Genomic DNA, 12,100 nt, shown 5'->3' on the forward strand with positions numbered 1-12,100 from the left:
CACTTACAACACACCTTAATACACAACACACCCCAACTTGCACAACACCTGAATACACTCTTCATACACAAGTTTAATACACCGTGCCCTACAACAGCACACCTCAACACACCCTTACTACACTCCATCACTCTCCCAACAAACCGACACATTCTTCCAACACACCTTAACAAAATCTTACAATATTCTTATACACTTACACCACACCCAAACACACTACACTACACCCTGACATTCTTACACCACACCCAAACATAATCAAAACATTCAAATACACTTACAACACACACACACACACACACACAAACTCCACCCTAAATCACCCACCTATACATCCAAGGACATAACCTGACCTCCAGTTCCACTATGTCTACACCCAGACATGTCCGTCACTATCCTCCCTAACGCATTTTAACGGAGATTCATCAATGGGCAGCTTAACATGGGCTTACCAAGGCTCTCTTAGCCTAGGAACAATAGCCAACAGAGGAAAATAATAAGACAGAGGCGAAATTTTAACTACCGGCTATGGTACGGGATGTTACATGAGCTGTGTGTGTGTGTGTGTGTGTGTGTGTGTGTGTGTGTTAGCAAAAAGATATACACAGCAAAATTAAAAAAAGGAAGGGTACTCTCCGTGGTCAGATGAGGAATGAACAATATGGAAGGCAAGACACAAATGGCTGAACACTGTCGGGGGGTTTTGCACAACGCTATACTGTACTCCACCTTAAAACACTTTCCATTCAGCAGCTGTAAGAAAATCTCCAACTTTAAGAAAACAGTTCAATGATATACTTAAAGAATACCGTTAAAAAAAAGAAGTCCTGCATGTCACCTAGCCTACAGTATGTCATAAAATAGCACTGACAAGCCTATGAAAGCCGTATTTTCGTTGGCAGCTCCATAACACCTCTTCCTTTGCGATTCATTCTGTTTAGTATACCTTAAAATACTCTTCCATGTTACTGAAGCAAACTACGGTAATGTTGATATGGCAGTAGTAGTTGTAATGTGAACCCTGTGGACTGCAGGCCTAAAGTGCCCTCCTCTAGCAGTCCACCATCCTCCTGCTGTGGGTTAAGGGGGGAGATGAGGGACGTTTGTGTAATCAAGCAGTGGAATCACATGATATACCGGTGCCACCACTTGAAGGCGTCCCTCTCCAACACCATGTCCAGATGAAACGCCACAAATATCAAATAATACCAGCATAACAATCTAAATAAATCTCTTAGGACGATGTTACGAAATCTGTATCATTTTAAATACGGCCACAAGTCACATTTGTACCAGATCGCCACAAATATCAAACAATATTAGCCTAACATGCAAAATAAATCGCTTGGGAAGACGTGTTACTAATTCTATGTCAATTACAATACAGCTGGAATTCACATTTGTACCTCAAGTATGCGTATAACAATCTCAAATGCAATTTTTACGCAATGTACTTAAAATTAGAGATATGAAAATGAGGGAGGGAAAGAATTACGGAGCCCGTTCGCCCACTTAGGGAAAAATCATTATGGCTGAAGGTTACCGCCCTATTCCGCCAACACTAATTTGTTCAAGAATTTTGAGGTGCATGATTCCCCCCCCCCCTTTCTCTCTCTCTCTCTCTTCATACTGCTATTTCCACTTTTATTCTTGTAGTGAAGGGGCTGATGAAGACTATATATAACCCCTTCAGTTCGAAATGTCTCTCCTAAGCTGAATATAACACAAAAGTACGAAGAATATTTTCACACACACACACACACACACATTCTTCTTCTTGCCATCTCAAGGCGATTTTCATTACCTTAACGATGGACCTAAACTATCGATGTTATATAATTTTCATTCTAGGGCTGCCAATTTAGCGATTCTGTAGCAAGACCTGTGGCATCTACTTCCATTTAGCACTTGTTTTGGTGGATATTTACCGGGTTTTAGCAATTTTTTATGAACTTTCGTTTCTCTCATAACAATCTGTCGTGAGGGAATTTGTTTAGCATCTTTCTAGCACTTTTTGAGCAAGTTTGGCGGTCTGTGAATTTCCTTTGCAACTACCGTATGTTTGGGTAAATTTACTCCTGCAACACACCTACAATCATAAGGAGGAAGGAAAAATTAAATGAAAGAGCACGTCATCTATGTGAAATTGTACAATATGGTTGATATAACGGTGGTGGTGTGCTCCTTTCACGCTAACTTGACCTAAAAATGCTGTCTTTCCATCCTGAATAGCTGTAACACGATATGAACACTAGAATATGGTGCTAGTCACGAAACGTGGTAAGGATGTGGACCCGTAGTAGTCTTTTTCCGCCAAAGCTGCGTGAAATAAGCGTCAAAAGGTCGAAAATTTGGGCTAAGCTAGTCACGAAGAAGTGCAATGGAAAGGATGCAATCATAGTGTATAACGTCTTCTTCCGCCATTAAACCACATACATATAAGCATCAAAAGGTCGAAAATTTGTACAACCTTAAGGTGAACAGAGCATAGATGAGGAAACCTGGTTGTGTGTCTGTGTGATATTGATTTGGGTGTGGGAAGCGGGTGGCTGGTGGGTGCACGTGTACCCAGACGCCCCATGCTACTCCAACACACACCACTACTTTAACCACTTCGATGCAATGACATAGCTATACTCCTTTTACTCAAACTTGGCCTTTAACCACTTCGATACAATGACACAGCTAGACTACTTTTACTATAAACTGGTATAAAATTGCCCACCTCTCCAATAAACCCACCTACCGTATATTCGTCTTACTCAAACTTGGCCAAAAATTACCACCTGCCCAATACAGTGACAGTTATGCTCCATTTACGCCAACTTGGCCTAAAGCTCCCACCTCTAATACACATGGCTAGCCTATATGGTACTCGGTTTACCGTACTTTAACTTGACCAAAAACTGTCACCTCTTTAATAACACAGCTATACTCGATTTACTCTAACTTGGCCTAAAATTGACAACTCTTCATCATGATTGTTAGGATGTAACAGATTAATACTGTACTAGATTATGATGCTAGTCACAAAGAGGTGCTATGGAAAGATTGCAGGGTCGTAGCATTGTCTTTTCTTTCACTGACCTACGTGAAAAAAGTTACAAACACATGAAAATCTGGGACACGTTAAGACAAAAGAACCATATTTTTTTATGTTGCTGCCATACTATTTTCACCTCTGCTTGACCCAAATATTCATCACCGTTTAATACCCAAATAAGACTACATAGCCAACTATAGCTCTACATCCTTTCTATAGCACTTCTTCGTGACTAGCAGCATACCGTACGGTACTCTTCTGTTAATCTATTATTATAACTTGACACTCAAAACAGACCTTGTTAAATTAGAGGCAGTATACAGACCCTTTTTGAAATGAAGAATAGGCTAACACGCTGACAGATGTGTCCCGTAAGTTCAAGCACTAATCATATGGTATAGAAAAAAGTGTGTGTGTGTGTGTGTGTGTGTGTGTGTGTGTGTGTGTGTGTGTGTGTGTGTGTGTGTGTGTGTGTGTGTGTGTGTGTGTGTGTGTGTGTGTGTGTGTGTGTGTGTGTGTGTGTGTGTGTGTGTGTGTGTGTGTGTGTGTGTGTGTGTATTTTAATACATCCATGGCTTATAATGAAGAATCCCTGTACACTAATTACGGTACAAAAACAACAAAGTCCTATGGTAAATCCAAGTCTCAAAGTCCACTTAAGCTCTTCACGTTCATTTCAGTCCAAACAGGTCCATCTCAACCCATTCAGATCACTTCAAGTCCAATTAGGCCGTGCCAAGTCTAACTGGGTCAATTTAAGCACACTCAGACGAACGGTAATCCGATCATGCCTTCAGGTTCTATATCAGTTCCAGGTCTATGGTGGTCTCTTTAGTCCCTTCACATATATTCCTTCACTCCCTATCCTCTAAAAGGAGGATGGTGAACTGCAGGAGAGTAACTTCACCCCACAGTCCACCAGGTTCATATATAGATGAGCCAGGGGTTGCAATTACCACTAGCCTACCCGGTACTGTTACGATGCTTACGACCTAGGCCTTTATCCATTCCTAACAACGTCATTCCAGTTATTAAGGTCATCAATTCTTCTATATCCAATCCCCTCATTTAAGTCTATGCTGGCTACTTTAGGTCCAAATGAGTACAATGATCCAAAAATAAGTTCAAGTCCACTTAGAATCATTCACAACCAATGACATCAGCTTGTATCAATTTTTACACTTTCAAGGCTATGTACAGTAGATCATATTCAGACCTTGTCACAGAACGACGATGCAGTTTCAGCATCATTTACAGTGCACCATAACACCTGGAATTATTTGAGCAAGGTGTATGCTGCACTTGGGCAACAATGACTGGCAAAGCAAGCAACTCCCCACTTTAACACCTGTTGGCAAACCAGACAAGAAGTAGGTTACCTGTGCTTTAATTGTGAGACTGGAAATTATCAGGCTTAACAAAAGTGATCAAGAGCTATAAGAAATTGACCTAATCTGAGCTTTAATTTGTCAAGAATGGGGACAATCTTCCAGGATGCACTAAGGCTGAAAGAGGCTGGTGAATCAGAGACCCCATTTGGTGGAACATGACAAAGGATGGGCTGTGCTACCATGATGTTAGGTATGAAGCGACTTATAGTGCTCTAACCGAGGATCCTATACACAACCACCTGCCTCTGTTTCTTTCTAACCCAGGAACATGCCCAATCATTGTGGAGAGACCGAGGTTTTAATTAAAACTGAGAAATACACAAAAAACCACATGCCTCTGTCCTTAACTCTAATCCACGAGGAGGTTCCATCATTGTTAAATAACTTGCATGGAAAACAGCCCCAGATGAGTTCAGATAGGTTTCTTTTCTTTCAATACATCACACACTCATTACAACTTGCATTTCTCACAAATTCTTTCTTGCTATGAAGTCCACGTGTAGCCTAGCTATACCATACCTTAAAAAAAATATATAGGCCCTTTGGTAATTAAAGTTACACTGTGACCTATATAGCTAATCTGGCAGATTCTGCAATTTTCAGTACAAGTATATATATGTGATAATTATACAGGCCAACCTCGTTAGCTATACAACTGGGTTATATTCCTGGAAAATCAATCACATAGGCCTTAGCGACTGGTAGAGTGCCCTGTGGCCTAGGTGTTATGATTTGAGTTCAACAGATAATGAGGTTTATCTATCATGTAGCTAGATGCTGTCCAGGGCGCTGGTTGGTCTCCTACCCTTACCAGTAAGTCTTTTGGATTAATAGTAGTCCAGCCTCAGGTCCCTACACTGTGAGGGGCCAATATGGGATTTGGCAGTCACTGGGTGCTGTCCAAATTTTTCTGCTAGTATTGTGCTCCTGGAAGTGTGTAATAAGAACAGTATATGTAGATATACCATAGCCTATATACTTTGTGGAGTGAATAAATCCATACACAAGAGTAAACTTCTGTTGCTACTTGACATAACCCTGTAGAACCCATGTTATAACCTTGTTATCCAAACCATCTTTAATTAGGATAACCTAGTCCTTTGGATAACAGGGGTTGCCTGTAATAGACTCAGCCAGGATTTTTACCAGCCACTTGATATGGCTGAGTTGTATGCTTGGCAGTATTGTGAAAGGCCACCTACCAGGCCTTGGTCCAAGTCACTTCCATGGTATTATCTCCTGGGATGATGTTAACTATTCACCTTCTACCTTTTTGGCAGGCTAACATGTGCCACACCTTGCCCAAAGGTGACCCAGGACTATGCAGGGCAGGGGCATCCATCTTCCCTGAGCCAGACACATACTCTCGCCACATACCCAGGTCAAATGTACAGTATGTACTGTACAACATGTAGCTTTTGTGGCAATCAGCTTGTATCCTGGCATGGGCAGGCAACTCTTCCGTATACATTCAAGATGGGTTTTACAGGTCCTAATGGGCATCTGATTCCCAGGGCGATGCCTATAAAACTATAATACTGTACTGTATTGCTGCAAGAATAAAGAAAATAGCTACCTGTATTATTTAGGAAGGGAAGAGGTTGTGTAGATCAGATATTCATTCTTAGATCTTTAGTGGAAAAGTTTCTAGAGAAGGGAAAGAAGTTGTATGCGGCTTTCATGGATTTGGAGAAAGCATATGACAAGGTGGATAGACAAGGATTGTGGAAAGTGTTAAGAATATATGGAGTAGATGGGAAGTTGTTGAATGCTGTGAAGAGTATGTATGATGGTGCTAAGGCTGCAGTGCGTGTGGATGGTGAACTAAGTGAATTTTTCTCTTTGAAAGTTGGTTTGAAACAGGGATGTGTCATGTCTCCATGGTTGTTCAATCTGTACATGGATGGGGTAATAAAAGAGGTACAAGGTAGGGTAGTGGATGTTGGAGTGGCCCTGGTGAGAGAGGATAGTGTTTGGAAACTCCCTGTACTGTTGTTTGCAGATGATACTGTGTTGTTGAGTGAAGATGAAGGGGAGCTGCAAGGCTTGGTGGATGAGTTTGAGAGAGTGTGTAAGAAACGGAACCTAAAGGTGAATGTAGGGAAGAGAGTAAAGTGATGGTCTTTGAGAGAGGTGAAGTCAGTGAATGTATAGCGAGGTTGGATGGTGAGGAATTGGAAAATGTGAGTACGTTTAAGTATTTGGGTAGTGTGATGAGTAAGGATGGAGGTTTGGAGGGTGAAGTGCTTGAAAGGGTACAGCAGGGAAGAAAGGTTGCTGGTTCCTTGAAAGCAGTGATAAGAAACAGGGAAGTGAGCATGGAAGTAAAAAAGTTACTACATGACAGTATTGTGATACCAACTCTAACGTACGGAAGTGAAGCTTGGACGTTGTTGGAAGGACACAAGTCAAGAGTGAGAGCAGTGGAAATGAGTTATTTAAGAGGAGCTTGTGGAGTCACGTGGAGAGACAGGCTGACGAATGAGGATATAAAGGAGCGTTGTGGTGTTGATGTGGATGTGATAGGAAGCGTTGTGAGGAACACACTGAGGTGGTTTGGCCATGTGGAGAGGATGGAGGGTGAAAGACTGACGAAGAGAGTGTATGTGAGTGAGGTGGAGGGTGGAAGAGGGAGGGGGAGACCGAGGATGAGATGGAGGGATGGGGTGGAGAGGTATATGAGAGAGGGGGGTGTGAGTTGGGAGCAGGGTAGTGAAATGGCGGGGGACAGGGCGACTTGGAGGCGATTTGTTTGTGGCCACCCCAAACGGGATTGAGGCGTCTGGCAATAGATAGATAGATAGATTATGTTCACAGCCTCAAGTGGTCATGGTACAGTACTGTATCTGACAACTGAGATACTAATCAAGCAATATCATACACCAGTCACTACTTCAACTATCTTATTACTTTACATGAAAAATATATTGGAAGGTAGAGGCTGGAAACTGGATGTTCCGATCTGGAAGGCTGCTGCTACTGTTGCTATACTATATCACTCTAAGCAATATCCTCACCCTATACCATCTTCGCTTCTAACAATTTCATCTTACAAATCCTATACAGTAACCATATGATGAGATAATCCTCCACACCACCCTTCTCACTCTTTAGCCACTGAACACTAAGAGCATCTTTCTCTGTACTGGCACAAAATGGATACCAGTACCAGTAACAAAACAGGCCTCAATCAACATTCATTTGTCATTCAGTATCAGGTATCCCTCATCCCTTGCCCAATGATTCACAACAGCAGGTACCATTGCAGATTTAATGCTAGCGTTGGTAATTTTATGACATCCTTTTCCAATTAACGATGCCAACTTCTGTTTAGTACACTGGCATCCCTCACTCAAAATGTATACACTCTACCATTAAGCAATAGATTTTTATTTCATCTATCTATCTATAGACCGACGCCCTAATCCCGCAAAGGGTGGCCGCAGACAAAACGCCTCCAAGTCGCTCTGTCACCCACCATTTGACTACCCTCCCCCCAACTCACCCCCCCCTCCCTCATATACCTCTCAACTCCATCCCTCCACCTCATCCTCAGTCTACCTCTCCCTCTCCCTCCCTCCACCTCACCTACATACACCCTCTTAGTCAGTCTTTCATTCTCCATTCTCTTCACATGTCCAAACCACCTCAGTGTATTTCTCCTAATCTTCTCAACCACATCCACCTCACAGCGTTCCTTCACTTCTTCATTTGTCAACCTGTCCCTCCACATCACTCCACATGCTCCTCTCAAGTAACTCATTTCCACTGCTCTCACTCTTGACTTGTTCTCCTCTTGCAAGGTCCATTTCATGCTGGCAATTTTTTTAGTACATCCTTTCCCAGTCAACAATGCCAAATTTTTCTTCAGCAATAACTCAGATAGCCTATGTGCAAAAAACAAAGACATTAATGGGTACCGTACTACAGTACAATATTTTTACCTACATGTGACCTTCCTTTCCATTCTTTTACAGCTTACTTCATCTAGTTCAGTGGTAGAATAAGGTAATGCTACAGTTCCACATCCTTTCCGTGGTGCTTTTTGGTGACTAGTACCATATTTTGTGTTAATATAGTTATAACTCAGAATTCACGACGGAGAGATGGCAATTTTAGGCCAAGTTAGAGTAAAATGGGCACAGGAAGTGTTTACCATCACATTAGCAGTAGCTACTGTACCTGAACTGTCATTTTTCAAAGTTTTAGAAATTATATCCATCTGTCGGTACAATATAATGGTTTAAAGTGTCAGCATGTCGTGCTTAGGGTGTCTATGAGTTTTATGCTGGCTTTGGAGTTTGAGTAGCTGGAAGTACTGAATAAGGGGACATCCTTAAAGTCTCTGAAAATGGATCCAGACTGACCCTGCATTGACCTTAACATACTACAAATAGGTTTCATTAGGTTAGCTCATTTAATGTGCAGAAGGATGGGACTGGAGTGTACTGGTGTTGTGACGAGGAGAGTTAGATTGAGATGGCCTGGGCATGCTGAGAGGTTGGAAGATGACAACTGGGTGTGGAAGGTGAGAGATGTGAATGTCAAGGGGTAGGGTTGCAAATGGCAGACCAAAAAAGACCTGGGATGGGGTCACAGAGTGTGATCTCAGGGATAAGGGAATGAATAGGGAGGCTGCCAGAGATTAGGCAGCAGGGAAAGCTGTCATCAGGTGACTAAGGTCGATGCATTAAATCACGCTGGAGTCTTTATAAACGATACAAACCATGCAATACGAGATGTGATGGATGACAGAGTTAAGACCAGGGGATGCAGCCTCCCCCATCTTACTTTCTCAACATACTATTTGACGCATTTGCAGTGAAAATGCCTGTGACGGCTAGTCCCACTTAAAAAATAACTGAATACCAGTAAATATATAAATATTAAATAAGTAAAGTGCCTAATTGTAAAAGGACAGAAATTAACCAAAATATTATTACTCAGCAATGGTAGCTACTGACCATACCATATTCAACACACTAGGTAACTTAATAATCCTAACTAGACAAACCAAATTAGTTTAACAAGTCAAATAAGCATGATAGTCCAAAACAGCAATAATACCAGAACCTGCAGCAAGCTCTCCAGTGCCTTACACAGTTTTCACAAAGGACCAACTTTATAAACATACAGCATAACACAATATAAAAATATGTGACAGCAAAGTGAAGAAATATGTGCAACTGCCACTCAAAAATACATAAACCTTTATTTTGATCACCATAAATAGCATTTAATATCAGTCTAGCCACTTTTACACCACTAAATTACACTATACTCAGTCCCTGGTCCTAATAACAGACAAATGTGTAAGTAAACAAATAAATACATATATACAAAACGAATGTATATAAATTCATGCTAGTCAAGTATATAAATAATACTCAATCCTTGGTCCTCAAAAAATATAAATAAATACAAAACATACTGCAAATATAAATTAATACCCGTCTAGTAATCATATACAACTACATCAGATTATACTGTTCCTAGATCTAAAAATAAACACAATGAAACGATATATGGTATTATTTTACAAGTGGACAATATGCAGTTTTGGAGTTTTAGCACCATTATCGTATAGTATAGTCCCTAAGGATCACAAATAACTCCCATTACCCCATTCGGAAATTGATTATTACTCCCCTAAGATAGGTTAGGTATGCTGGGTTGGGTTTGGTTAGTTTTATTGTGTTCGGTGAGGGGCATTTCCGACAAAAATGAAGGTCAGAAACATTCGAATCGCATCAAGAACTGCCAGAAAAATATATTGCACTACCTGGGGGGTGTATTGTCCACTTGTAAAAATTTACCCGATATATATATATATGTATACTAAATAAGACTCGGATTTATTGACATCACCCACAAGAATTCCTATCCTGAACCAGCCTACAGCATATGCAGATCTAAGTATGTGCAACTTTAGATCTATGTAAACCACAGAGGCTACCCAAGAGAGATTATCCTAACCAGACTATAGTAGGCATCGTACATCATTCCGAGATACCGGTGAATGATATTTGCAAGATGTTCTTAATATGCTCCTATAATCTGAGTGTGGATATTTAGACCTGAAAAATATCTCCACATGACACTTAACTACTGCTGGCTGTCGATAATGTAGGAATATTAAAAAAGGCACGGCTTAAAAAAAATATCTCAAAACCGTATTCGATTTTATGAGTATCGAGCGATTTAATTTTTGTTTTTGCTGGAATTAGTAAGCTAAAAGGAACTGATCCATTAATATATGTTGAGTTTAAATACGATTACAGCAGAATGATGCAATTTTCACGAGATCCATGTTAAGAACCAGACAGATGAAGGCCGAGGTTGGCCACCCTGGGATGCGTCATGCCAAGCTGGGCGGACATACGATCAAACATCCACCAAAATATTTCCTTTTGAAAACAATATACCACCCAATTAATCATCCCAGAAGATATATTACTTCCCCTACTCCAAAATGAGATTATTAGCTTTACAAAGGATAATGGGAGAGAAATTTTAACCTTGCTGTACAACAACCTACCTCCTGTCGCCTCTTAGACCATCTTCCACACGGACTCTCCTCTAAAATCTCACTTTCATCTTCACTGTCTTCGCCACTTTCCCTTGGCGATTTAGCTTCGGTCTCATTTCCATTCTTACTCCCCGTCATAATGAACGTGAGAGACACAAAAAGTTTAAGGGGGGAGGGGGGAGCAAATGAACACGTTGACACTCAATACATGGCGTACATCCTCCTTGTGCACGTGACAACCAAACACTGAGCTGGGATGGGGAGATGGAGTCAGTCAGTGGCCAGGACATTTGAGTTGCCAGTTATTACCATACAGTCTCTCGTACGTGTACTTTTTAATAATATTCTCGTGCTTTTTTTTATTTATTTGTTTAACGTGCTTCTTCACAATCATTGTTGCAACGCTTCTTTTTCTTCATGGTTCCTAATCCTTAAGCTGTCACAGAATAATATATAAGTTTAAGCTATGTTACTACATCCTTCATTACCACTGTACATTTTTCTTGTAAATCGTCCCATATCCCAAGGCTCTGTAGTCATGTCAACGCCTTACATTACAATCCTACATCGAGCGGTAACAATTTAATGACACCTAGTGGTCTAGTGGGTTAAGGCCCTCCAACTTGAAGAGTCCCATAAAGGTTTAGCCTATGAGAGGTTTTTGCTCATAATAATATCGTGCTCGCGAGTGAGGCTGGTTACACTCGCCTTGGATGCTGAAACTGAATAGCCTAGCCTAGGGCAGCTACGCTCCTAATGAGAATCCCCCCAAATAGCCCTAGATCATCCAGATAGGATGCTACCAAATGATCTCTGAGCACAGTAATATGAAGGTCCAAGTTAATGACATTCCTTCTTTCCTTCCTCCACCCTCACTATACTCTGTCCATTTTGACCTAAAACTGCCATCTATCTATCCTGAGTGCTGAGACGTAACAAAAGATCAATACTATCACTAGTCACGCAGAGCCATTTTATTGCCTTACTCTGCCACTGAGCTACTAGAAATAATTTGCAAAATTACGAAAATTTCTACCAAAGTGGCCAAACTATAGAACGTTTACTCTAAACCCTTTCAGTCCTGGTGCGGGGAGTTGGTATCACTCGACTCTGGTGTCCACGCACCCTTTGTGGGTT

General features: G+C 41.1%; 1 protein-coding gene across 1 annotated transcript in view; it reads right to left on the bottom strand.

The window, feature by feature from the left end:
* Positions 1 to 11,121, bottom strand: part of Madm (MLF1-adaptor molecule) — a 100,227-nt gene extending 89,106 nt beyond the window's left edge. The window contains exon 1 of the mRNA XM_080266368.1: positions 10,973 to 11,121. Within this exon, the coding sequence (XP_080122494.1) occupies positions 10,973 to 11,101 (129 nt within the window). The 5' untranslated portion in view covers positions 11,102 to 11,121. The remainder of the gene's footprint in view (positions 1 to 10,972) is intronic.
* Between the last annotated feature and the right edge of the window lie 979 nt (positions 11,122 to 12,100).

This window comes from Coenobita brevimanus, chromosome 20 (assembly GCF_032717465.1).
Source record: "Coenobita brevimanus isolate Jiangsu-jjx chromosome 20, ASM3271746v2, whole genome shotgun sequence".
In the NCBI taxonomy this organism is placed as follows: Eukaryota; Metazoa; Arthropoda; class Malacostraca; order Decapoda; family Coenobitidae; genus Coenobita; species Coenobita brevimanus.